Here is a 27,730-nt window from a genome sequence, read left to right as displayed (position 1 = left end):
AAGATTTGTTGATTTCCAAAAGGTACAGTGGTGAGGCTGGGGGACGATGACAAACAATGATGTTCCTGTGGTAGTTGAAAGGTGATGTTTGTACTGCCACACACTGAAGACAGTTAATTTTGGCTCTGTCAACATCAAGAAAAGACCTCAAGAAAAGGCACTGGATTTTCTGCAAATAAGTTCCTTTCTGTGGAAGGCTTATGTTTAAGCATGGGAAATTATGAATATGAACAAAGCAGTTTTGTTGCATGATGTTTATTGCCTAAGCAAGCCACTGAAACCCCACATACTCAAACCATAGTTAGTCTCATGTTGCAGGTACATCATGTGTATTTGTTTTATAAGAGTATGAAAAGAGGTGTCTTTAGAATCTGCAGTGTTTTGCTCTTCCAGATTGATTTACCCTTCCACATCCTCAGCACTTCACATCCTGCAGTAATATTTTGTGTCAGTCACATTAACTGGATTCTTCTTGCTTTTCGTATTTTGTGTCAGTCACTTTAACTGGATTCTTCTTGCTTTTGTAGCCCTCAGAATTGTCATTGTGACCCCTGTGTATCTTCTTAAGTTTCTCCAAGATTCCTTAGATACTGATTAGCGAAGGGATTTTTGGTGGTTTGTCTTATTGTGAGAGGAATTTCATGATTGACGTGGATGGCAGCAATCAAATGCTACTTACTGCATTTATTAGCAGCTTAGCTTTTGAAGCAGTTTCAAATTTTATGACATCTGCTAAGTACTTAATATTCTTTCCCTCCCCAGGTTCGCATTCAGGAGACGCAGGCCGAGCTGCCGCGTGGTAGCATTCCTCGCAGCGTGGAAGTGATCTTGCGTGCGGAAGCAGTGGAGTCTGCTCAGGCAGGTGACAAATGTGACTTCACAGGGTCACTGATTGTCGTGCCTGATGTGTCCCAGCTCTCAACACCAGGTTTGTTGCTACCACTCATGACCTCGATGACTTGTCTCTCCTGCTTCTTCTGGGAACTGCTGTCCTGACTCCCACTCTAATGGCAGGGGTGCGTGCAGAAACTGGCTCCCGGGTGAGTGGGACAGAGGGCTACGAAACCGAAGGCATCCGGGGACTTCGCGCCCTTGGAGTCAGAGAGCTGTCGTATAAGCTGGTCTTTCTAGCTTGTTACGTTGCACCAACAAATCCACGGGTGAGTCTGGAAAGAAAATAGGTTTAAAGGTATTGATGATTTCTGCTCTGTATGGTTTTACCTCAAATTAGGGAGCGGGGATGGGTAAAGCTTTAAATATGTGTGTGTACCACTTTCCTCTGCATTTGACTGTCTTTATATTCTGATTCGATTTATACAGCAAGGTTTTTTTTTCCCGTCTTTATTGTTCGTAGCGGTTTTCGCAGATGTGATTATTTGCCAATGTTATCAAGCTAACTGGTCCATTTATGTCCATTCAGCTTTCATCCATTTCTGCAGCATTTCCTTCTCCTCGAGGAAATCCTATTGCTTCCTTTTGTCACAGGGAAAACAGCAACCCATCTTGTTCCCTCTGGTTTATCACATAACCTCTTGGGATGTTACTACAACTTAATAAATAATAGTGACTATGGCTGGGGTTTAGCATGGTATGATATTTTAATCTATAATTCTGCTAGCAGCTTTACTGTCATAGCATGTGTGATTTTTCTGGGTGTAGAAGTTTCCTGCCTCATTCCAGAGTAATGAAGGACCTTGTGAATTCCAGTTAATGAAAAATACTTACCAAGGCAAATCTTAGCTAACAGAAGCTGTACTGGTTTACTCTCTTTTTAATCTCTGGACAAGCATCTCTCCTGGGTTTTTCTCACTAACCGAACTTAAACTCCATTGATTTTTGCTCCCTAGGAAACTGTCTGTTGGTTTTTAAAGGTATAAGGTGACGAGCTTCCTTAGCCTAAGGTCAGCTTTTCTGAATGTGTTCCTCCCATTCAGCTTCCAGAGCAAGTTTTTGTAACCTCCTGTCTGCAGTACTCGCATTCATGTTATTACTTTTATTTTTTTTTAATTTCCTTTGTTTAGTTTGGTGGAAAAGAGCTCCGAGATGAAGAACAGACTGCAGAAAGCATTAAAAACCAAATGTCTGTGAAAGAGTGGGAAAAGGTTTTTGAAATGAGCCAAGATAAGAACCTTTACCATAATCTGTGCACCAGCCTCTTCCCCACTATCCATGGTAAGAGTGCAGTTGTTGCCTTGGAGAGGGCAGATTTCACTTATGAAAATATTGGTTTTGCTGTCTGTGTAGTGCCGTTTTGGGAAAGTTTGAAAGCCCTATGCCAACTACCACAAACTCTCCCCTCCAGCACTGGTTATGCTAGAAAAGGAGATTCTATTCCCTGAATACATGCCGTGTTTAATCATTAAGGCCTGCAAGACTAGTCAAAATGATTGGGTTTGCTATTGGGTGATCTACTACTGGCAGTTGGATATACATGCTATTTTATATGGGCTTCCTTCAAAAGATGTAAGGGTTCCAAATATTTGTATGCTGTTGTGCATGCATGTGTGTGTATGTGTACAGTTGTTTCTGGCTCAGAGCTAGTGTGAGGACTTAATGTTGGTTGTGTCCAAAAAGTTTGATCAGCTGAATTTGGTCGATATTCTGAGCCACTGTAGCATAAAGGAATTCAGCTGCTTTTTGAGTCATTTTTCCCTGAAACTGTATCAAGCACTTAAATGCAGTTTTACTGGATGTTTTAAACATAGGTAAATTCGGAGCAGGTATGTTCAAATGTGCTAAAATTCTAGTGGGCTGAAGTCTTTTTTTAAATAGGAAAAATGTGGTGTTTCCTTTGGATTTTTAGTTGCATGTCTTTTCTGGGGCAGGTAATGATGAAGTGAAACGTGGGGTCCTGCTGATGCTTTTTGGAGGAGTTCCTAAGACCACTTCAGAAGGCACTTCATTGCGTGGGGACATCAATGTTTGTGTTGTTGGTGATCCAAGTACAGCCAAGAGTCAATTTCTAAAGTAAGCATCTCATTAAAACTCAGTATTTAAATATTGTCCAGTGTCATTAGAGCTATAAATGTGTACTGTGCCTTTTCTATGTTACACAAGAGGAAAAGGAAGTAAAATATTTAAGAATATTTTCCAGGAATTGTTTGGATGTGGTTGAAGTGTTTGAAAAGGGCTGAAGCAAACTCAACAAGCCCCTGTGGTAACAAGAAAGAACGAATTAAGACTTTCTTTTGTTCTTTAGGTAGTTATGAAAGTATGACTTTCAAAATATTTTCAAAAGACATTGAATATTAAAAATAAAAAATTTATTGCACATCTTAAAATATCAGACACAGATGAAATAATTTTTTTCCCGTTTTTAGCTTAGTATAAATTGGTAGGTCCCAACACTTTGGACAAATAGACAACTATTAACCCTGAAAAATAATTATGAAATAATTATATTTTTTGCTAGCTCTTATATTACAATGTTTTTAAACTGGAAATTCTAGTTAATATGATTTTATTTTATCATGCTGTTCATTTACCTCTGCATCGTTTTCCATGAAGCTGAGGTCCTTTCAGCATACACTGCAATTCGGAAGTGTAGAGGCCCCACAAAATCTGCCTTAGGCTGCCTGTGGTCAGTCTTGCTGCTTCTTGCTATGAAGCCATTTGTTCCCTTGTGCTGGTGTTTACCTGACCCACAAGGAGCTGTGTTAACTTGTAAAGTCAGGAGAAAACTTGTGGGAGGAGGTCTGGGTTATTTTTTTTCTTCTGGTGTAACCATGGGTGAATAACAGACCTGTGATAGACTGCAGTTAGATAAGGATTAGTTTCCAAGGCTTGCTCAAACATCATTAGAGGTGAGAGGGCCTACCTAAATATTAATTGCTTTCTGAAGGAAGGAACAAGTCCTGGCCTGAGAGCTTGAAAGCAGCACTGCATTAGTTATCTTGTTTCTGCAGGTTTTAATCTGACTTTTTAAGTTTGGTCCTCACTGTTAATTCTCTCCGTAGGCATGTGGACGAGTTCAGTCCTCGTGCTGTATACACCAGTGGAAAAGCCTCCAGTGCTGCGGGTCTAACAGCGGCTGTTGTAAAAGACGAAGAGTCTCATGAATTTGTCATTGAAGCTGGAGCACTGATGCTGGCAGACAACGTGAGTCCAGGAACTAGAGAGGTTCCTGCATCCCTGGAATGGATAATTAATGACAAAGAGCCCCAAACCGTCTTTTTTATTCTTCTGCTGCAGGGGGTTTGTTGCATTGATGAATTTGACAAAATGGATGTGCGGGATCAAGTAGCCATTCACGAAGCAATGGAGCAGCAGACAATATCCATTACTAAAGCAGGAGTAAAGGTAGCTTGCGCTATGCCTCTGGTTGTGTAGGCTTGTACCATTGCCTGACTGGTTTGTTACACGCACTGATCTAGTGTCATCTGTGATAGTTTTGTGTCAGCTCTGCAGCTGTCTCACTGTGCAGGACAGAGATCACTTACCTGCAAAGTTTTTGTGCCATATACCCCAAAAAGATCAGAACTGTTACTGAAAGGAAAAAAAAGAGAGCAGTGGACAGGAAACAGAAAATGGGAAAATCCTAACCTTGAAGTAACCCCACAAGGGGCTTTAGATTTCTATGTGTTTGTAGAAGTAAAGTGTGTATTTGCACGGGTAAAAACAGGGTGTTGTGAAAAGCAGTTTTAAGGGCTTGTTTCAGTATTGTTGGCAAGAGTGTGATAATGTTAAAATATGGATTCGTCAAACTGTGTCTTGGGGCAGAGACCTGGTTAGAAAGGGCTGGTTAGAAGAGTTTGGGCTCTTTTGAGGAGTGGTGGTTGTATTATCTGCATTGAAATTCCATCTAAAAGGAGTTGATTTCGGAAGTGGTCATAGATATGATTTTTCTTTTTTTTTTTTTTTTTTTTTTTTTTTCATTGTCAGGCTACCCTGAATGCCAGGACCTCCATTTTGGCTGCAGCAAACCCAGTTAGCGGGCGCTATGACAGATCCAAGTCACTGAAACAGAATATAAACCTGTCAGCTCCCATCATGTCTCGCTTTGATCTCTTCTTCATCCTTGTGGATGAATGTAATGAGGTAATTTTAAGGAACTGTAAAATAATTTTATGTCAGAAAAGACTTCTGTAGGTCTCTAGTCTAACCTCACGCTCAAAGCAGATCACTGAGAACAGGTAGCTAAGACCTTATACTGGTGAGTATTATCTCCAATGATGGAGATTCTGCAGCCTCTCTAGTCCTCTACTGCAACGTTTGACAGCTCTCGTGTGTTTAAAAAAATAATGATAACTTTTGTATCTAATCAGAATTCCTCATGGTTTAGTTTGTGTTGGTTGCCTCTTGTCAACCTGTACTTTTAAGAACAATCTGGCTCTATGGCATCTATCTATACTTGCCAACGAGGCAGTTGCTTTCTTTTCAAGCTGAACAGACCCAGCTCTTTCAGCCTCTCCTCATACATCATGTGCTTTGCCCTTTGACCGTCTTGGTGGCCCTCTCCAATCAGGTGAAGCTGATCTCATAAGAGTGTCTTGCTTCTGCTTTGCTTTTCTGTCTGCGAAGTTAAAAGCTGGCAGTACAAATTTGAACATGCTCTGCTGAATACAAGGATGCTGCCTTTTCATCTTGTAGTGGTTTGACCTGCAAACTTAGTACCATTAGTCATTTTTACAAATCGCTGGTCACTAAGGCTAAGACTGCTACCACCTGTCTATGTGGCATTTGCCTTGGGAACGCATGAGATACAGAGATTAATGTTGGTTCAGCGCTGTTCTCTCCACTGTTCTGCTCAGAGTGATTATCTAATTGAGAAGGGATGGATGAAAGAGACGGAGTAGGCTGAAAAGGAAGAAAGCAGTTCCCACGCTGCACAATGCTGCTTTCTGCCTGTTCTATGGCTAACTTGTAACCCAGGAGAGTTCCAAGAGGTTATAAATCCTAAAACTGCCTTTTATCCCTTCTCTGCTATGTTTCCTTCTGTTAAAAATCTCCAGGGCATTCTTCTGGACCTTCTGGCAGAGAGTCTGGCTTCTGGGGAGACTTAACGCTGCCATGAGCAGTGCAAGTGAGGGAGGGGAATGGGAAGGAAGAATATAGCTGTTGTTTTGATACTTGGCTGATGTTACGAAAGTGATCTGACAGAGCAATAATATCCCAGGTTACAGATTATGCCATTGCCAGACGCATAGTGGATCTGCATTCCAGAGTAGAAGAATCTGTTGATCGTGTCTATTCATTAGATGATATCAGAAGGTATCTGCTGTTTGCAAGACAGTTTAAACCAAAGGTAATTCTACTTTCTTGTGTAAGTTGTTCTATGTGAGGAGGTCGAAAGGAATAGCCACACTGTAGCATGCTTTTTCCCAACAAATGCAAAGACACTTAGTGTAGTGTTCTCTCAAGAAAGGGGCCACAAACTCAGTTATTATCTAGAAACGTAGCATATTTTGGAGCCACATACTCTCTTGAACTCCAGAAACCCAGCCAGCCCAGCTGAGGCTGTTATAATCAGTAGTCTTAACTGCTTTGGTGGCAGTTCTTAGCCTCTGACTAGAACAACTGAGGGGTTGTTTCATACCTTTCTCATACCTCAAGGGTTATTCAACACGGCTGCTGCAGAGCTTTTTGTGTTTTACTGACTTATTGCTTAATCAAACAGTTTGTTTGTCTTTATTTTAAAAGGATATTGTTCCTCGATATTTCTTCACTTGCTTTGTGGTAAAATACAAAACATGGGAAACTGCTCTAAGTACAAATTTTTGTGGTCTACCCAAATAGCAGCTTGGATGGGCTGTGTGTTAGATTTTTCAGAAGTTCTTCTAATGTAGTTCTTTGCAAATGGAGAGAGAGGACACCCTCCCATACAGGGTTTTGAGAACTCCCATTTCATTTCCACATGGTGGAGAGTTTGTTTTCCAGCTGGATCTGTGTATGTGCAGATAGGCTAAAAAGCATGTCCATAAAGTTGTAGTCAGTGTTAGTGTACCACAGAATAACAGAATGGCAAGGGTTGGAAGGGACCTCAGGAGATCATCTAGTCCAACCCTCCTGCTAAAGCAGGTTCTCCTAGAGCATCGAGTGAGTGCTTGTGTGTGTGTGTGTGTTTGTATGCAGAATGAAAGGTAAATAAACATAGAACAGTCTAGTAGAGACAGACATTAATTATGACCGGAAGCAAGTCGGTGGAACAGAACAATAGAAATAATCAAAAATCTGCTGTAAAATAATGCTTCAATGTACTTATTGTAATAGCAGTGTTACTCTGATCATTATTACAATATAATTTTAACATAATATGATTGTGATATTTGTGTATAGTATGTGTAGCACAGAATATTTCAGAGAAAAGCAATAGGTAGTACAGAAAAGTCTGGGAACTGACGGTCTAATGCAAGAAGAATAAACTAATACTTTTAACATGGCAAACTGTCATACTGTCTTATGTCACAGATATCTAAGGAGTCTGAGGACTTTATAGTGGAGCAGTATAAACGCCTACGGCAGCGTGACGGCTCTGGAGTGACAAAGTCATCCTGGAGAATCACAGTGCGACAGTTGGAAAGCATGATTCGGCTGTCTGAAGCTATGGCCCGTATGCACTGCTGTGATGAGGTATCAGATTTTTGATGAAAGATTGTATAAATGTTTATATAAATGTTGTGGGAGTTCTGGCTTTGCTATTTGAGTATGGTATTGTACATATTTAAATCCTGTGGGTGAGGAGGAGAGCTTGGATCATGTTTTCACTTGTGATGTGGTCATATTCAGTCTGAGTTTGTATGCCAGAAATACTGTTTTTAAGGTATGTCTTACTGTTTTTAAGGTGTGGACCAGATCAGCTGGTCCAAACTGAGAACATGTGTGGTTTTGCATTACAGTTGTATCAGCAGTCTCAGCCTGTTACCTGTCAAATCATGACAAATATTAGTGTTAGCCAGGGCTGTTGGCAGTGTCACTCCTAATCTCGTGTAGTTTGTAACCTCTCACAGCTCTCTTTCATCTGCAATCTAAAAAGCCAAAGTTTGTCAAGGTATCTGAACCTCCTTAAGAGTACCTGTATTTGTGATCTGACCTCCTCACATCAACCGATGTTGAAATGTCTGTTGTGTTATGGCTGTTAACTGTAGTATGACTACTATCCATCTAGTCCCTGCTTTAAAACTCGGGAGGCCTTTTGGAATGTTGATGAGGGGTTACATGACACATGCAGTGATAGAAACTTGCTCACTGATTGTGTAAGAAGGACACCTGTTGGGTTCTTTTTAACTGAATTCAGTTTGTAAAGAAACAGATAGCTTTTAGCTTATGGCTCAGCTAGAGATGATTTTTCCAGTTTTACTTTCCAATTCTGGAGGACAGTCCATTAGTTATATCCCTTTTTTTTCATATTGTTTCTGTTCAGACCCATTTCTTTCATGTTTCTTGCTCCACTGATCTTTCTTCAAAATGTTCTTGTCTTAAGTAAAAATTTTATCAACTCCACATGATCGCTAAAGCCTGAAAGATTCATGAGGCTGCATATTCACTCCATAACCTTGTGTGAACTCAGAGTACTTGTAGTGGGATATAATTTGACTTGCAGAGTCTTAACTGCATGGGATTAATTGGGTGAGATGGGTAGAAAGACCTTTTGTCAGAGTCAAAGGTGAGTTTCTGGAGCTATTGGGGGAGAAAAAGATTGTAACACTTGAAGAGCCACCATGCTTGTTTAATACATTTTTTTTCAAATCTTACGCAGGTTCATCCGAAACACGTGAAGGAAGCTTTCAGGCTTTTAAATAAGTCCATCATTAGAGTTGAGACTCCTGACATCAATTTAGACCAAGATGATGAACAGCAAATGGAGGATCAAGAGGACCGAGATGGAGTCAATGGTAGATTACTTGTAGAGAATTTTTTCAAAGGGGAAAGTACTTCTAGCCTTTACACCTTACCTTGCTTGAGTGTATGCTTCTCTTCAGTTTCTCGTCTATTTCTCATCTAAAAAAGTCTAGGAATCCTGATGCCTGTTCTTAACTCTCTTACTTCTTCAGTCTCCATGTGGGTCCACTCACCTGGTTTGTCAATGCAACACTTTTCAGTGGCTCAGAGTATTAAACAGTTAAAAGATGTTACAGATTTAAACCTGGGCATGTGTCCAAACAGGTGAGGCAGAAGCTCCAGCTGGGGTCAACGGTCTTGTGAATGGGATCAATGGCCAATCTGAGGACACGAACAAGGATGCCGCACCCAAAGCTTCTCTTAGACTGGGCTTCTCTGAGTATCGACGAATTTCTAATCTCCTGGTGCTGCACCTCAGGAAAGCGGAGGAAGGTAAGAATTTGTTTATTAAAAAGGCAGCAGACCCTTAGTTCAGGGGGCAACTTGTTACTACATCTCATGCTGTTGCACTTGGAATTTTCACTCCTGCTGAGACCAGACTTGTTAGGTCAGGCGTGAACTTGTACACATGTGGTTATGCTACATCTAATGATATAAATTGGCTTCTTGGACTTTCTAGCTCTGGTGTCTTAGTCATTTGTCAAAACCCAGTAACTCAAGGAGCATGTCAGCAGAGCAGATACAGAAAAGGATTTGTAGCATATGCTGGTTTAACCTAGTTAGAAGTCAGCAACAATGAAAGCTGTAGCAAGGGCTTTAATGTATGCCAGCAACCACAGACTAAAGTGTATACTTAACCAGTATGTGCCAAATGGCTGCATCATTTCATCTCCCCAAGAAATATTTCAGTTGCAACGAGGCTACTCCTGTAATGAAATGCAACAGTTGTCTCATAGCATATACCAATGCAATGAAGTTTTTGGAAGGGTGTGGAGCCTACAATATCTGTTCAAAATGCTGAGTACATGTAGAAGGATGACTTCTTTGGCTCTGTGTGACAGTGATTTTCTTTTGCCCTTACTTAGAGGAAAGTTGTACGAGTCCTTATGACTGCTTTTTTTTGAAGCTGGAGGCTGATGTGATTGCTAGGCTGCTCGTTTAATTTGTAAGCCGCTTGGATGCGTAGGACTGAAAGCTTCAATTCTCAATCTAAAGATCTCCAATTGAACCATGGTACAAGAGCCTCCTGTACAAGTCTGATGTTTCTTAAACATCTTCAGCATTGTAAATGTTAACATAAATCCTTTTCTCTTATGGTTTGAATGGTGTCTTACTGCTGCTGTGTTTATGCAAATTATTTTCTTTGCAGAAGAGGATGATTCATCATTAAAGAAGAGTGAACTTATTAATTGGTATCTAAAGGAAATTGAATCTGAAATAGAATCTGAAGAAGAACTAATAAATAAAAAGAAGATCATTGAGAGAGTCATTCACCGACTTACGCATTATGTATGTATAGAGATGTGTGGATAGTGAAAAAGCATTTTAACTTATAATGCAATGTATTCCTAATTTGAGAAATATGTTTTGTGCTTGATGCAGTGTAAATGCCTTCTTTGTTTAATAACTGTTAAAAATAATTTTAGAGAAAAGACTGAAATAAATTAGAGATACGTATAAGTTCAAAGTACCATATTACGTCCCTGTAGAAGTGTAAGTGATATTTTTCTGTATTTCTGTAGTGTTAGTTATACATAAGATACCGAAATACAAACAACACTTTATTCAACGGACAGCTTTAAGTCACGGGGGCAGTAGGGCGGTTTGGAGGAAAAAGTATGAAAATATAAAATACTTCTCACTTTTAAAGGTACAAAACCACTAGATTGAAGTGTTCCCAGAAAGCATACAACATATATGAGATTTCTACTGAACGTAATTGTTAAGATTAGGAACCTGTTAAAGAAAGAGTTCACAACTGAAAGGGTCAAATAATTCACAATAAAAAGTGCTACTAGTATAAAAAGGAGATGCCTTTCAAAAAGTATGAACAAACCTTTCTGTTCATGTTTGAATACAAATTTTTGTCTGTTGCAGGACCACATTCTGATAGAACTGTCCCAGTCAGGACTGAGAGGATCCAGAGAAAAGGAGACTTTTGATGAAGATCCATACCTGGTTGTCAACCCAAACTACCTGCTGGAAGACTAAGGGCTGAGAACTGCATTGCAGAGTTGACTAAGTTACATGTTGGAAAATGCATTCTTTTCTTGCAAGGGTTGCTGTATGGCTGACATCTTCAATTCCTATCAATGCTTTACTATGGAATGCACCAATGTGCGGTTAGTAATATATGATTGCTCATTTACACTGAGCATACCTGGAAAGTTTTTAAATAAATGGCACATATTAGTTTCGTTATTATTTCTGGGTTTCAATGCCATCATCCAGATGCAGAGGAGAATCATTCAATAGTTCTTTTCAGCGTCAAGCTATGTAGATGCTTCTGTTTTAAATGAGAAGAATTTAGCATTGTTCTTCTATTGTATTTAGTAGACTTTTTAAGCTATAGCTTTTTACTGTTTTTCTTATTAACGTAAATAAAAGATCATTAAATGTCTGGAGATGTCTGGGGGTGGATTTATTGTCACTCATATGTGGGATTGCTTTCTATGCCTATGCTTTGAGGCTGAAAAATAGTGATCCAAACATTTAATGTCTCAAGAAAAATTAAATTTCCTGGATGACAGATGCTGGTTTTTTAGGAAATTTTTAACTTCTAGTAATGGATAATGAGAAACTCAGATTACTTCTTTTTCTTTTTAGATGGACTAAAGATGTATATGCTCCTGTTGCATATGTAAAATAGAAAATTGAAAATAGCCAAGCCCAGAGCAAGGCTTTAAGTCAGGAGGTCAGAAACCCCCATCTTGATGAATGTCTTGACTTGTAAGTGAGTTAAAAACTGCCATCATTTGTGAGGGATTTTTAAGACTATATTTGTAAATTTATCTGTAGATTTTTCTATAAGAAAATTTTACTTAAATTTCTGTTCTCAATTATTTGCTCTATGCTATGGGATTATTAAATCATCTATTAAGAATGAAAAATACCTGAATATTTGTCTTGTCCACCTGATAACAGCACCTAAGAAACATTTGTAATAGCATGAAAGATAACAAAGCTATATATTTTAAGTATAAATAATGAGAAATGACTGTTTCTGCAGCAGGTCCAGAAATGGATCTGGTTTGGTAGACAGTTGTCTTTTTCCTCTTAGTCTCTCCCAGCTTTGGAGAGATATGCCTTGGTCTAACCAAGCATATAATTAAAGATAACAGTTATATTTAAGGAGTGGAAGGGATCATAAATAGTTGTCACCGACCACACTACCACATCTCTAGGCACTAACTCTAACTTCTCTCCACTAATTTCTTTCATAAACTGCATCTTGGCAAATGCTACATTGCGTTAAGAATTGCCACCTACCCGCAACAACAGTTTCATGTTATTCTATATTGTTCATTTACTTTCAAAATAAGGACAGGAAGACGTTTGTGCTTCATTATGTGTTTTGCCCTCCCCTCCCCCCAGTTTTTGTTTGTTAATAAATATTCTTCACACGGGAGAAAGTATTTTTCCTGCTTCTCTTTCTTTTCTTTCCCTGGTTCTGTATGCTTCATTGGCTAGGAGGGGTGTTCTTAGTTAACACTGCTCTGCTGAAAAATAAGCAGCAGGTGGTGCTGTAAAGTTCCTATTCAAACTTGTTATTCAAACATAAGGGCGGGGGAGGAAAGCAAGTACGTAGTTGTTCAGAACAGTAAGCACAGTGTCTCAGCAAGCTTTTCGAGGCTTCCTAAAAAAAATCTTAACAGGGTCAAAGTACAAGGATTACAATCCCTGTATAAGATGTAAGATTGGATATTTGAGTAACAGCAAATGTTGAGAGATGTTTTCTACTGTAACTTAGAGATAATATTGCTTGACAGAGCAATAAGTTGCCCAGATATTTCCAGGTATGCTTTAGGCAAAAAGCTGGTTATTAAAGGAAATAAACTGGGAAATGGAACTGACTGTTTAATATAGTTATGTAGAACTTTGTGTTTCGTTGATTTAAACATGTTCTGTATTTAGGCAGCAAATGTTCTCAGCTCTTCAGTTTTGCTGTGTTTGGATGTAGGAGTTGAGTTAATCTCTTCCCTGCAGCAGTTTAGGTAGGTGATCTGTATGGGTCCACCCTGCTGAGAGAGCATGTGCTTTCAAGGCTGAAGGAAGGAGTACTTTGGAAAGCAATAAAATTATATTCAAATTCCTTGATGTTATCGGGCATGAGGACACACATTGTCACTGCTGCCCGAATTCACGCAATAGCCACTTTTCCAAGTGGGTAAGATGTCACTTCTCAGACTTCCTTTATGCACCCAAAAATTAGAGCACAAATGTGCCTCTTGCTGTCCTGCACAGCCCGAGCTGTGGTGGAACCCAGCCCCAGCAATAAAGATAACTCTGCTCTTGTTATTTTCTGCATCCAGAGCTCTGCTGGGGTTCCTCTTAAGCCAAAAAAAGGCCAAGAGGAGATGAAAAGCGTTGTCTACTTATTTTATCTTCCTCTGAAATGGAGGCAGTATCAGCAAATGTCAATTGATGTTCAAGCATAAAGGGGAACCTGAGCATCTCGGAAAATGTTTCCACATGACCTTTCTCCAACTAATTGTTTGACAGTGTTTTTTGCATTCGTCCATTTGTTCACTTATCTATTGATTAAAAGTCCTGTTCTATTATCATTCTAGTGTCAGCTACTTCTGGGATCATTTATCTATGTAATAGATAATTTCAGTTAAACATTACTTCTACTATAATATAAGTACTGTGGAATAACTGTTTCTGAAGCAGGTCCAGAAATGGAGCTGATTTGTAAGACAGTCACCTTCTTTCTGTTAGTTTCTCCCAGCCTTGGGATAGACAGGGAATTCACTCAGAATTTTATCGCCATTGCTGGACCTCTACCCAGTGAGTCAGTAAATAGATTGCATCTGCATAATCAAGTCCTACCCAGGGAAGATCAGGGCCCTGCTGTGGCTGAAGCCCACGATTACTTATGCCAACAAGATCTTGTGGCTCCTGAGCTGCCCCAGTACTTCTCCCACCTTCGTGAGATCGGGGTGACGCATTACAAAGTCTTCCTGCAATGGGCACGTGTTCTACCAAAGGGGGATGCCACGAAGCCAGATGAAGCTCAAGTGCAGTGCTACCGGGAGCTGCTCGAGACCCTGGTTGCTGCAGACCTCAGGCCGGTCGTAGTTCTGCAACACCAGCACGTCCCTGGTGCAGTGGCCATGCAGGCCATGGGTAGGAAAGCCAAAGCTTTTGCTGACCTTTTTGTGGAATACGCAGAGTTCAGCTTCCGTGTTTTTGGGGACCTGGTTGATGTGTGGCTCACCTTCAGTGATCTGCCAGAGGTCCTGAAAAGCCTGCCTTATGATGACCCCCAGTACCGAGCCCAGGCCCTAGCTGCCGCTCATGAAAGAACTTACACCGTCTACCATGAGAAATACTCGCTGGCAGGTAAGGAGAACGGGCAGAGGAATTTTTTTATATGACTTTTTCCACAAATATTTTGTGATGAGATTAAATGGCAACTGCTACATGTAATCTCTGTATGAATATGCTATCAGTGCTCTCAGAACTACATAGAAATCCTTGAGTAACAGGTTCCATTATATCCATAATTTTGATAATTTTTTTATAATGTACTGTTAATTGCATTTTACCTGAAATGATAGTTGGGGATAATATCTATGTGTATGTATGCATATTTATATTTAATCTTTTAAGCATCAGGGGAGTATGAAATAGCCTCCGATTAATTTGAGCAGCAGAAACTAGTACTTCAAACCCAAACATTTTAACACTTACATGCTTTTTCTCTAAGGGCTGTTGTCCACGTCCTCTTAATTTAAAGACCAGCAGATGCCCCCAAAACCTTAAATGTGTTGTATAATAGAAGTGGGACTGAGACTTGGGAAGAATCTTTGATTCCTGCCCCATCATCTCACTTTTAAAGCCTTATTTCTTATTTCAATGTCAGTGAAAACTGGGAGTAAAATTGCTACCATTTCAGCTAAGAGAGGAAGATTGTGCCATCAATCAGTGGCTGTGTTATAATCTCTTACATATGACGAGCGCAGGCTTTTTAATTGAGGCGTGACGTGTTCCCAGGGAATACAGCTTTGGAGGTCCAGATCTAGCTGAAGAATCAGGTCACATTCAACTATCAGCCTTCCACCTAAAAGGTGGAAATCTTTGCAAATGTATTGACAAAATCCACTTAAAAAAAACCGATCATGGTTTAAAATTACGTTTCTCATTTAATCAAAGGGAAATTATTTTATTTAACTTTAAAAGGTTAAATAAAGCAACATGAGCAAAATATTTACTTTTTAATGTAAAATGAAAATTAATGATCAGTTACAAATTACTTTAAAATTACTCAAATCTAGTCTTGATCTATTTTTTTCTCTGTAAAAAGATGAAGTTGAAATTATCAAGCTATGTTGTAGGTAATAATGTATTTTTGTGTACCTCTTCCTAACCTCGAAGAGTAAAAACTTCCTGAAAGGTACCTCAAACCATGAAGAAATAAGGCACAATTAGTCTCCTGTGAGATAATAATAGTGTGAGGAAGTCTGCAATGTCCTGTGTTTGACGTTCCTCATTGCAGACACTGGGATTTTAGAGTAATTAAGTCTTAACTCTACCTGTGTTACACAGAGCAAGAGAATTTCACCTCTTCTATGATGGGTACCTGGGATTTTCTAAGCAGCTGTCCTCTTGGGTCTGCCTTCTTTGGGCTTGGGGTTTTTCTGTCCCAGGCAGACAGCCAGTAGAGCTGACTGAGTCATGTTTTTTTCAAATTTGTAATTAATTTATTTATTTTTAATTCCTACTTCCGTCAGGAATACTTTGCGGTACAGTTCATACTATCTGGTGATAGCCCTAGAAGTTGCCCAGCTTTCCCCCAGCATAACCTGTCCCACCAAGTTCCCAGCATCCCAGCATCTCAGCACCATCCAGCACAGAATGGATTTTAAAAAATAACCACTGTAGAACTACCCCAACGGCATGAAACTTAAAGTTATTACTTATAGTGATTCATGGAGTGGAAGGGCTCCAACTGGAGAGCTGTATTCAGATCCAGCTGCCTGCAAACAGCAGTGCTCAGATGTTTATGAGCAGTCATGATAAGACAAAATTTATTGGCAAATACTCCTTGAACTTTGCCTTTGAATTTCTACCTTCTTCAACTCTCCATTGAAATCATAGTGGGTATTCTGAAATCAGCTACCTAGGGCACTGTCTGATGATCAGCATCTTCAAAAATTTCCAACTGATTTAAAAATAACTGCAGTGAACTGATTTTTTTAATTTGTCCTTAACATACTGCTAATAGACCGCTTCTTTTTTTTTCAAGGTGGAAAACTGTCCGTTGTTTTAGGAATGGGTGATGTCTTGGATAGTGCTTCATCAGAATTGCTTTCAGTTTCTCTTCAGGTAACACCTTAATAGAAATTATTTCCAAATTATATAAATTTGATTTAACTTGATTTTTGTGTATGGGATGAAGCAACTTGTTGCAAGTAAAATAACATTTTAGCAAGTTGACCAATTGACCAATTTGATAAATTTTACTTATTTGATCAGTCTGATCATGTGAAGCTCACTGATTTTAGAAATTACTTCAGCATTCTTTCTTGGCTAGTAAGCACTGATTAAGGTATATGGAGAAGTATTTGCTCTCATAATTGGCAATTTTAGCAACATACATGCTTAAATGACAAGGTGTCTGCAAGAAGTGTACCCTTTGTTATTTTTTTTGCAAGTCTAATTAATGCACCACCAAATATAAAAGGTAGTTCATTTTAAATAACCACGATTTTAAAAATATCTGCTTATTATGTTAAAACACAGGTAGAGCTGTGCTAAAAGTGATTGAGCTGCATGGGGATTGCACAACATGAGTAGAACTTACTCTCTGCAAAGATGATGACATCCTTTCTGTAAAGACCAAACCCTCTGTTAGTAGTTGCCTTTACCTAGAGGATGTTGATGTAGGATGTAGTGAACTAATGACTGTGAAGGTTTTTGGCTTGTATTCACAATCCTTCAGGATTTAGTGGTAGGGTAAGCAATTTTGTAGGCGTGGCATTCCAAAGATATAAGCAAGGTGTGGTTTGTAGGGAGAGGAAAGATGTATTAGATAAGCTGACCAGACTAGAAGAAAACCTTGGACTGAAAAATAAGCTAAAATCTTATCAGATTTTTTGCAACCTCATCAGCTGGTTTACTAAAAGAATACTGTCTATCCCCTTGAACTTGATGACTTCAAGTGAGATAACGCTTGTCGTTTGGAAGGATTAAAGTTTTCTGAAGTGGACTTTCCCCAAATGAGTGTTGATAAGACCTACCTGAACCACATAGCTGCAGAGATTTCTCTGTCTCATCATAGACTTCTTCAGTCTTACTAGATAAAGAATCAACAGTAAATCATTAATATTAAATTCATAAAATACTCCTAGAATTTTCTTTAGCTGGTTAGTCTTTACTTTAGAAGGAGAGACACAAAATGCATTTTCCTAGTTTGTAGTCATTATATTGTCCAGGGGTCCCATATAGCTAGCTGGGTGGCTTCTTACTCCAGCAACATATCTTTAGCAAATATTTTACAATTTTATATGTTTTTAACATAATGCCTGCACAAAATTGCATTTTACTTCAGAATTATTCTTTTCTTTTTCTTGTTTCCAGGGTTCAGTAGACTTTCTGTCTCTCAACCTTCAGTACTGTTGTGGGAATGAAACAGATTTCTACAAGAAGCTGAGTGAATTCCAGGTAACATTAGGCACAGTGTTCAAAGCATAGCAGCAGATAACAGACCATAAATAGAAGGGGAATTTCGTATTTCTTGATGCGCGTCTAAACAGTTCTGATTAGCTGTGACAGCTCAGACAACAGCTACACTAGGAAACAGCTGCATGTTAGTCACCCACTGTTGTTATTCTGACTTTAAAACAGGTGTTCGAAAGTGCTGGGAAGGATCATCTTGGTCAGTGCTCGTTACTGATGCATTAACAACTGGAATGGCATAAATCTTTTGTCCAGGACTGAAAAACATTCTCTCACACTTCCGAAGTGTTTGATAAGCTGTTAGGCTAATACTTACATGCTAAAAGACTGTTTTATTCTAGCGCGTGTTCTGCAACTGTACTACCAAACTTTGCAACATCTCATCAGTAGAGGCAGTGCTGGAAATGTCACTATGAGTTTGTGAAAGGATTAGATCACATGGCAGCAACAATGTCAGTGGTGCTATAGGCTAGTACCCAATATTAAACCTCTGGTAGTGAACTACATTCTTAAAATCTGTAAGATGAGTCATCCAGCAGATGAGTAGCAGAACAAGGAGCTACCCATGTGACTCGTTCTCTTTAGGGTCCCAGCATGCTGCAGTTACTCTAAAAATCTAGAGTGGGACATTTATGGCAACAGATTCTTACCAAGCAGGCTTTCAAAAAAAGACATAGTTCCTTGTGTGTGTTCAATGACAGGTCAAACACTGAAGGTGCCTAGGGTTTATGCTTTGATTTGCATTGGGCTTTTTTTGGATCAGAGAAAAATAGTGGGTGGCATTTAAAGCTTACTCTGTTGATTTATGAATTTAACTTTGAAGAACTTTATCACCGATTCTCAGTCTTCTAGGTATTTCCTATTCTGTGTTAAAAAACAACAAATGCCACGAGCTACTAGCTGGCTGATGCTTCTTTTCATACAAGTCTCTGACTTCTGTTTTTGCAGAATGTCTGGAAGGACATAGAGATCTTGTTTTTTAGTCTAAAGTTCCTTGATTGTGGTTCCATGGAAGAGAATCCTTTCATACCAGTAGCTGCCATTGTCACAGGTGAGTGATATATTTCAAGAAGGAGGAGAGTTTTTTAGCTAAGCTCTGCATGGCAAATTATAGAGTCCAGTCAAGACCACTGCTATTAGATGAAACTTTATGGTTTCTTTCATAGCCTTCTTGGAAAATTAAGGGTGGATGCTGAGTGTTGAGGGATGGGAAGAAGGAAATCTTCCCCAAAGCTTTTCATCATTTTCATCAGCCTCATGTTGCATCAGGGAAATTTAAATTGGATATTAGGAAAAATTTCTTTTTTTCCCAGGCTGCCCAGGGAAGTGGTTGAGTCCCCATCCCTGGAGGTATTTAAAAGATAGGTAGATGTGGCGCTTGGGGACATGGATTAGTGGTGGAATGGCAGTGTTAGGTTTATGGTTGGACTTGATGATCTTAAAGGTCTTTTCCAACCTAAATGATTCTATGATCTTTTTTTAACAGCAATCCAACATATTTGATCTGAGAAAAATAGCTATTAGTTATAGAAAGCTCCTTGTTTCTAAAGGTGTCATTGTATGTACAGGTAGTGTCATGCAGTCCGTGCATCTAAGTTGTGACTAAGTCCATCACTTACCCTTTGTTTGTTTTCAGCTATTAATAAAGAAAACACACGTATGATTGGGTATGATGTTAATGAGTTCTTGGACTTCTCATCATCTCATGTTTTAAGGTACAGTTTTTGTCCCTTAAATCAGATATTATAATAAAATGGTGCCCTCTAGAAACCTATGTGCAGGCAGACACAAGACAATTTTAGTGGTAAAGTCTGCTGTTAGTTGCTGAAAGGACTGGAAAGGAATACCTTTCTGCTGAGCCCAGTCTCTTGCTATTAAGGCGATCCTCTATCCTGCTATTACAGGCAATGTAATCCTTTTCCACTCTCTCATCCTTGGTTACCCAGATTACACCTTCAAGCTGATAGTAACAGGTACATTTTCCAAGCCTTCTGTTCAAGACCAAAATAGTTAAATAAATAAAATCAAGGGTTTCGTAGGAGTGAAGCCAGTTGGGCCTACAGAAATGTAGGAGATGTCATTGTCCAGGGAGATGCTAGGGATTACAGAAGCAAGATTTTTAGCTTATCCTATGGACACTCACGAGAGCAGTTGTAGCATGTGAAATTGCTACACACTGCAAGGATTTTGTTTGCACCTTTGATGTAGCTGTAATGAATTATGAGAATCTACCTGCAAAGGAATGCATTAGATATATAGCTCTTGAGCTGCTCTGCAGTTAGCTCATTGCACTCCACCCTCATCTGCTAGCCAGTAGGTTGGATTGATCAGACAGCTAAAGGAACTATACCCTAAGTGACTTATGTCAGCTGAATGGGAAGCAAACGATTCTTTTATTGTCTGTGTTTGCAAGTTCTGTGGCACGGCACCCACCTTGGAGATTGTAACTTCTTTTTATTCTATTATTTCCAGCAAAACAAATACTCTACAGGAGAATCCAGATGCTGTTCCTGCCCCCCACTCCTCTTATCAAACAGTTTGGGAAATGTTTGCCAAACAGTCTGAATTGGAGAGGGATTCTTTTCTGCAAGATGTTTTTCCAAGTGGTTTCCTCTGGGGCACATCCACAGGTGCCTTTAACATTGAAGGAGCTTGGGCAGAGGATGGGAAAGGAGAGAGCATCTGGGATCGGTTTGGACATGCAGGTCGTGTCTACATGAACCAAACAGCAGACGTGGCATGTGACAGCTACTATAAAACCAGCTATGATGTTTACCTACTTAGGGGTCTTCATCCCCAGCTGTACAAATTTTCTGTGTCCTGGCCTAGAATTTTCCCTACTGGCACCAACGAGACCATCAACTCCAAGGGTGTTGATTATTACAACCAATTAATTAACCAGTTGCTAGACTCTAACATTGAGCCCATGGTGACTCTGTTTCACTGGGACCTCCCACAGGCTCTTCAGGTTCTTGGTGGCTGGCAGAATGAGAGTATCATAGATGCTTTTGTAAACTATGCAGACTTCTGCTTTGCCACTTTTGGGGACCGGGTCAAGTTCTGGATTACTTTCCATGAGCCTTGGGTTATCAGCTACGCTGGCTACGGCACCGGAGAGCATCCCCCAGGAATCACTGACCCAGGAGTAGCATCTTACAAGGTAGGGGCACAGGATCCTGCAGCTGCCATTGTGTTGTTTTCCTCTGATGGCTCTGTCCTTTAACTAGGTTCAAGCCTAATGTGGCCTCTGAGACAACTATTTGCTTGTTGGATTTACGATACTTGCAACAAAATGGGGTACTTAGTGGGTGCTAGATGTCTTTATTTTGGTTTTCTGTTCTGAAGGCTGGTGTTGATGGATAGCCAGATTCTTCTGCTTAATCCAAAACCTACTGCACTCTCTGGCTATGATTATTTGTTTTGTCAAGGTTTCTTCTTTTGAATGGAGACAACGTTCTCACGTGGCAATAATCTCAATGCTTAAGAGTTCTTGTTCAAAGCAGTCTGTCACATATTTCTCTGCTTTCTGCTCCCAGGTAGCTCACACAATTCTGAAGGCTCATGCCAAGGTCTGGCACCTGTATAACGACAAATACCGCTCTCAGCAACTGGGAAAGGTGGGGCTGGTGCTGAACTCGGATTGGGCTGAACCCAAGTCTCCAACCAACTCTGAGGATGTGAGGGCATCTGAAAGGTATCTGCAGTTCATGCTTGGCTGGTTTGCTCACCCTATATTTGTTAATGGTGATTACCCAGATATCCTGAAGGCTCAGATCCAGGAAGTAAACCAGCAGTGCTCCACAGCAGTTGCACAGCTGCCTCTGTTTACAGAAGAGGAGAAGTCCTGGGTGAAAGGGACTGCAGATTTTTTTGGTCTTTCCCATTACACTTCCCGCCTGGTCAGTGCTGTGACTAATGGGACCTGCACACCAAGCTATGAGAGCATCGGGAACTTCTCCTTGCATGTAGATCCTTCTTGGCCACAGACTGCCTCTTCTTGGATTCATGTGGTCCCTTGGGGATTAAGAAGGCTGCTGAAGTTTGTGTCCCAGGAATATACAGGGACAAAGATCCCAATTTACATAGCAGGAAACGGTATGCCGACAGAAGGCACAGGGGATCTTATCAATGACACTCTGCGAGTGGATTATTTCCGCCGATACATCAATGAGGCTCTAAAAGGTATGGAGAAATTTTAACTACTTCTTTCTTTTTTTTGTTTTTTTAATAATGGCAACTAGTTATTCTATCAATTCCGTGGTGGTTAACTTCAAAACATCACCACTTGCATAGTGATACGAGGTCAGCTGCCTACTGTGTATATAGTGTGACCTCATATACTTCAGCCTGTCTGGTGTCAAGCTATGGAGCTCTCTGTTCTGTTTAGGTATAGGAATAGGTTTTTCATATATACAGATTAAAGTGGCCTGGACCCTAACGTCAGTCTCTCTGTGAGAACAGTGTGTATGTACCTCAGCTACCCTGAAGATGGTTTGCCTGCAGGCAGGCTCTTGCCTACAGAGATCTCACAGATCAAGACTGAACCATGTCCTTACTGATTAAGCAGATCTAACTGACAGCATCCTGTACTGTTTCAGGTTAGAACTGTCAGGGAGATATTTATATATATCTTAATTGTTTTGAGCAAGGTTCAAGGTATGCCTATATCTTTGCAAACTGCTTATCAATTGATGTAAAAATAGTATTAGTCACTGAAGTTCTGGACAGATATAGAGATTTGAGACTTCAGACAGAGATTTGACTGATACTCTCTTGAGATACAGAAATCAATATGGTCAGGAAAACTTTTATTAAATATGCTGTATTAAACATGTTGGTCATCAGTGTACAGCATTTGATCTTCTTGACCTAGTTCTCAACATACTGATAGAAGTGTTAAGAGCTATGGAAAATAGAGTTTAGCATTGCTGTTGTGCATCAGCAGAAGTAAAGAAGAGGGACTGCGTATGGGAAGTGAACTTTTCTAGAAGGAGAGAGACTTAGTGCTTTTTTGCAGGCAATGTGAGGAAGGATGCCAGCTTTGCCTCTGCTGCTATTGGGCATGCTGTTCTGCTAAAAGAAACTCCCTTGTTCTCAGGGAAGATAGGCAAGCACTAAATACACCCAATGTTTCGGTTTAACTATAATGTTAAATCTAAAAGAGCGCCATATACCTAAATTGATGAATAGTGGTTGAAAACTAGAACACAGGGAAAGGGTTACCAGTGTCACAAGTCTCCTGTACTCAAATACCTCTTGACTAGTATTTCTTTTCTCATGCTTTTTTATCACTAAGCATTTGACAGTGCTGACTGCTTTTCTTGCCAGACACTCTAATTGGTTGGGGGGTGTGTGCCTAAAACACCATTCAGAGATGTCTGGCTTATCACACTGTTACCCTCAGTTGTGGTGCTTATGTTGTGCTGTGCTGTATTCAGAAAGCGTTCAAATGAATAACAGTGTCTTGTACTGTTTCCGTGACAGCTGTAAAACTAGACACAGTTGATGTTCGGTCATATATTGCTCGATCCCTGATTGATGGCTTTGAAGGCCCAGTGGGGTACAGCCTAAAATTTGGGCTACACCATGTGAATTTTGAAGATAGCAACAGACCAAGGACTCCCAAGGCATCTGCTTATTTCTATTCCAGTGTTATTGAAAAAAATGGTTTTCCATCCAAAGTCTTGGACAGATTTTCTACACCAGTGGTGTTTGACCTACCCATGCCATCAAAGTTGCCAAATTTACCAGCATCAGAAGTGCCCTCCAAGGCAAAAGTTGTCTGGCAGAAGTTTTCATCTCAAACAGACTTTGAAAGGGACACGTACTTTTATGGGACGTTCCCAGAGGACTTTACATGGGGTGTGTCTTCTTCTGCCTACCAGGTGGAGGGAGGCTGGGATGCTGATGGAAAAGGACCCAGCATTTGGGATAACTTCACCCATGTCCCAGGGAATATAAAGAACAATGATAATGGAGATATAGCTTGTGATAGCTACAACAAGGTGGAGGAAGATATCTACCTGCTGAGAGCCTTAGGGGTAAAAAACTATGGTTTCTCCCTGTCCTGGTCTCGAATTTTCCCCAGCGGAAGGAGCAACTCAATAAACAGCCATGGAGTTGACTACTATAACCGTCTCATTGACGGGCTGGTTGCAAACAACATCACTCCGATTGTCACTCTCTACCACTGGGACCTGCCACAAGCTCTCCAGGACATTGGTGGCTGGGAGAGCAGCACACTGATTGACTTGTTTGATAGTTTTGCAGACTTCTGTTTCCGGACCTTTGGGGACAGGGTGAAGTTCTGGATTACGTTCAATGAACCCCAAGTCATTGCCTGGGCTGGCTATGGCACTGGGGCGTTCCCACCCAATGTCAATGACCCTGGCAGTGCTCCCTACAGGGTTGCTCACATCTTGCTGAAAGCTCATGCCAAGGTCTACCACACGTATGATGACAAATACAGAGCAAGTCAGGGAGGAGTCATCACTCTGCGTCCCAACATTGACTGGGTTGAGCCAAAGACACCGAGCAATCCTAGGGACATAGAAGCTGCAGACAGGTACCTGCAGTTTTCGGTGGGATGGTTTACACACCCGATTTTCAAAAATGGGGACTACCCTGAGGTCATGAAGTGGAAAGTTGGGAACAGGAGTGAGCTCCAGAACCTGCCATCATCTCGCCTACCAGTTTTCACAGCAGAGGAGCGTGAATATATCAGGGGCACGGCAGATGTTTTCTGCTTCAACACCTACACCTCCAAAATTGTAACCCATGCAACAACCCAGTTGAGGCCCTTCTCTTATGAGTATGACCAAGAAATTTTAACAAAGGTTGACAGCTCCTGGCCTTCCTCAGCTATTGCTGGCCATCGGGCTGTGGCCTGGGGGCTGAGGAGGCTGCTGAACTGGATCAAAGAAGAATATGGAAATCCCCCAATATACATAATGGAGAATGGGGTGGGGATAAAGACCAAATCGGATGTTGATGACAATACCAGGATATTTTACTACAAGACATACATTGATGAAGCCTTAAAAGGTACTGATGTTTGCCTTTGTTCTGTTGGTGTTGTGTGTCTCCTCTCTAGCTTTCTGGTTACTTTATTCCTCTGAAGCGTAGTTTTTAAAAGAGATTGATATCAGTCGTTAAATATTCCTGAACACAATATAAATGTAGTGTTTCTTTTTATGGTCTCCTTTGCGTGGCTGTTTGTACTTTGTATCCTCCAACTATGAAGAGTGTCTTAATGATCTTAGTTGACCATCGGGCTGTGGCTTTAAGTGCCAGCTTTAAGAAGCTAAAAGCGTGTATGTGCTTGCGTGTGAATTCCTTATGGTTCATTGAAGTGTGATTATACCACTGATGCTCTTCCATTTGTTTCTGGTCTTTCAGCTTACAAACTGGATGGTGTTAATCTGAGAGGATACAACGCTTGGTCTTTTATGGATAACTTCGAATGGTTGAATGGTTATGATCCAAAATTTGGATTGCACCAGGTTGATTTTGACAATCCCAACAGGCCAAGAACCCCAAAGCGCTCTGCGGTGTACTATGCAGAAATCATCCGCAATAATGGTATCCCATTGCCAAAAGAAGATGAATTTTTATATGGAGAGTTTCCAAAGAACTTTTGGTGGAGTGTAGCAACTTCAGCATATCAGGTTAGGAAACTGAGATGGACTCTTAAAATATCTGCAGACAGTTAATTCATTTTGGATGAGACACCTACAGCTTTTGTAAGATTAGGTTTCACTGTAACTGAGGGTTAGTGTAACAACTGAAGGGAGGAATTTGGAGATATTTAGGGGCATGGTCACACCACAGGAATTGAGACAGCAGCATGGGCTTCACGAGAGCGAGCCAACATGGAGCAGCAGATGAACTGAAACAATGCCCGTTCTGTGACATTGTACTTTGCTAATATGTCTTGCCTTGACACCCGAGTGGTCTAACTAGTCTGGTACAGCAAAAACATTGCTATTTCTAATCTTAAGCTGATAAGTCAACTAACACATTGAATTCTTTTCTAGGCCAAGACCTAAATTTGGGGTTTGCTAACAATTTCCCCCCCATCTTCAATTACAGATTGAGGGAGGATGGAGAGCAGATGGGAAAGGACTTAGCATTTGGGACCAGTTTTCTCACACTCCCTTGAAAATCAGCAATGATGACACTGGAGATGTAGCTTGTGACAGCTACCACAAGATTGAGGAGGATGTGGAAATGCTGAAAAGCCTCAAGGTGTCTCACTATCGCTTTTCAATCTCCTGGTCCCGCATTCTCCCAGATGGGACCACCAGATACATCAATGAAATGGGACTGAACTACTACGAAAGGCTTGTCGATGCTCTGCTGGCAGCTAACATCATGCCTCAGGTAACTAAAAATGGTAACTTTCAGGTAACTAAAAAATAGCAGAACCCAAGTCTGATGCTCAGAGCACATCTCTGTGTTTCCATCCATATCCTCCTTCATAGAGAAATTGTTTTTTCATTGTGCTCTGCAAGGAAACATAGGAGAATAGTGATATGTTAGATATTACTACCCAGAAAGATCAAAGTAACCTTATTGTTGGCTTTTTCCAATTACTTTCTTGTCCCTCATTGTGCTTGGAAGTTCCACAAGGGCCTATGCGGTGACCTTTCTAGGGACTGAGGTGAGGCCGCCCAACCTGTAGCTCCCAGGATCCTCCTTCTTGCCTTTCTTGGAGATGGGTGTAACATTATTCTTTTCCCAGGAGTCAAGAAGCTCCACTGGTCAGCATGGGTTGTCACGTATAATGGACAGTGACCTCACCACTGTATCAATCATCTCTTTCAGCGCTGTTGAGTTAATCTGACCTGTCCCCATGCACACATGTAGCTTTTTTTTCTCCTGCCTGTTCCTTCCCCACTGCTGGCTGTCCCTGTCGTCCCCAAACCACGCTGGTATACATAGAGAGTGCAGATGGCTGCACCAAACGCTGCACACGTGCGTATGCTTGCCGTACAGGGGGAAATCCAGGATTATCTACACAAGCATCAGATTGTGCCTGAGCAGACCTGTGCCTTCATGGCATTGCTCTAGACTGGTCCAACAGATGTACCAGCCCAAACAGGCGTTCTGTTGGACTGTATTTCATACCAGAGTCAGTGCGGGCGCAGCAGTTCTTCACTGATGAGTTCTTGCTATTGCAAGGACATGGTGGTTTTTTGGTCAAAGCTTCATCTTCACCATCAGGCAGTCCCTAGAGTTTGAGTCATTTCCCCATGTCCTCAAGAAACTGAAACACTGGCAAAAAGGTATTTTATCTGAGTGAATGAGCAATCGCTTCAAGCACCCTTAGGAACAGGTAGCTGCAGATCAAAGCACAGTTTATTCATGTTCATAAATGAGGCTGGGTTACTGTCCCTATTTCCGAAAGTAAGAGTGATTGATTGAGTCCTTTCTGTTGCTGTCTTTCCCCACAGGTAACTCTCTATCATTGGGACCTCCCACAGGCACTGCAGAACCTTGGTGGGTGGGAGAATGATACTATAGTTCAGAGGTTTAAGGAATACGCTGAGCTCCTTTTCCAGAGACTGGGAGATAAAGTGAAATTTTGGATAACCCTCAACGAACCCTACAACACTGCATATTTGGGCTATGGCGTTGGCACAGCAGCCCCAGGTAAGACTGCTGGGCATAACCTCAGAGCCTCTGCAGCACTGTAGGCACAACTCTGTTCTGTGCTGCAGCAGAGTAGATGCTAGAGGCTTGCAAGGTTAGAGCGAGGAAGACAGTGAGGTGGGGATAAATAGGGTTTGGACTTCTGTGGTGTGGTGAACAGGTCTTTATTTCACTTTGCCTGTCCCCTCCAAGACCCATCCTCCTTCCTCCACTCCTCTAATCCACCCCCTCCTCTGCAACCTCTGGATTACACTTGCTGTCTGGAGCAGACCCCTTTTCCAGACCAGCTCCAGGGACTGTGGAGGAGGGTTAGGGCTGGAGGAGGGCCAAGCTGAGCTGTGGGCTAGCAGCAAGGGAAGGGGAGGGATGGGAGCTGGCTTGAGCACACAGCTTT

General features: G+C 40.9%; 2 protein-coding genes across 3 annotated transcripts in view; both read left to right on the top strand.

The window, feature by feature from the left end:
• Positions 1-11,336, top strand: part of MCM6 (minichromosome maintenance complex component 6) — a 13,513-nt gene extending 2,177 nt beyond the window's left edge. The window contains 14 exon segments of the mRNA XM_035897886.1: positions 1-22; positions 763-928; positions 1,015-1,160; positions 2,022-2,172; positions 2,826-2,967; positions 3,957-4,098; positions 4,192-4,299; positions 4,882-5,037; positions 6,116-6,244; positions 7,408-7,569; positions 8,696-8,831; positions 9,103-9,270; positions 10,148-10,287; positions 10,876-11,336. The exon segment at positions 1-22 is cut by the window's left edge and continues 58 nt beyond it. Of these exon segments, the coding sequence (XP_035753779.1) occupies positions 1-22; positions 763-928; positions 1,015-1,160; positions 2,022-2,172; positions 2,826-2,967; positions 3,957-4,098; positions 4,192-4,299; positions 4,882-5,037; positions 6,116-6,244; positions 7,408-7,569; positions 8,696-8,831; positions 9,103-9,270; positions 10,148-10,287; positions 10,876-10,989 (1,882 nt within the window). The 3' untranslated portion in view covers positions 10,990-11,336.
• Positions 11,337-13,679: 2,343 nt separating this feature from the next.
• LCT (lactase) overlaps positions 13,680-27,730 on the top strand; it is a 21,051-nt gene continuing 7,000 nt past the window's right edge. Inside the window, exons 1-12 of one of the 2 annotated variants that reach the window (XM_009642484.2) lie at positions 13,680-14,343; positions 16,250-16,279; positions 16,819-16,880; positions 17,584-17,667; positions 18,631-18,733; positions 19,319-19,389; positions 20,123-20,842; positions 21,219-21,864; positions 23,167-24,726; positions 25,081-25,349; positions 25,774-26,064; positions 27,138-27,336. In XM_009642484.2, the coding sequence (XP_009640779.1) occupies positions 13,680-14,343; positions 16,250-16,279; positions 16,819-16,880; positions 17,584-17,667; positions 18,631-18,733; positions 19,319-19,389; positions 20,123-20,842; positions 21,219-21,864; positions 23,167-24,726; positions 25,081-25,349; positions 25,774-26,064; positions 27,138-27,336 (4,699 nt within the window). Of the gene's footprint in view, positions 14,344-16,249; positions 16,330-16,818; positions 16,881-17,583; positions 17,668-18,630; positions 18,734-19,318; positions 19,398-20,122; positions 20,843-21,218; positions 21,865-23,166; positions 24,727-25,080; positions 25,350-25,773; positions 26,065-27,137; positions 27,337-27,730 lie in introns of both variants that reach the window. The other variant, XM_035897878.1, reaches the window with a different exon arrangement.

Source organism: Egretta garzetta, unplaced genomic scaffold (genome assembly GCF_000687185.1).
Source record: "Egretta garzetta isolate BGI_Z169 unplaced genomic scaffold, ASM68718v1 scaffold197, whole genome shotgun sequence".
Taxonomy (NCBI): Eukaryota; Metazoa; Chordata; class Aves; order Pelecaniformes; family Ardeidae; genus Egretta; species Egretta garzetta.
The sequence above is the reverse complement of the archived record's forward strand: the minus strand, read 5'-3'. Positions and strand labels throughout refer to the sequence as shown.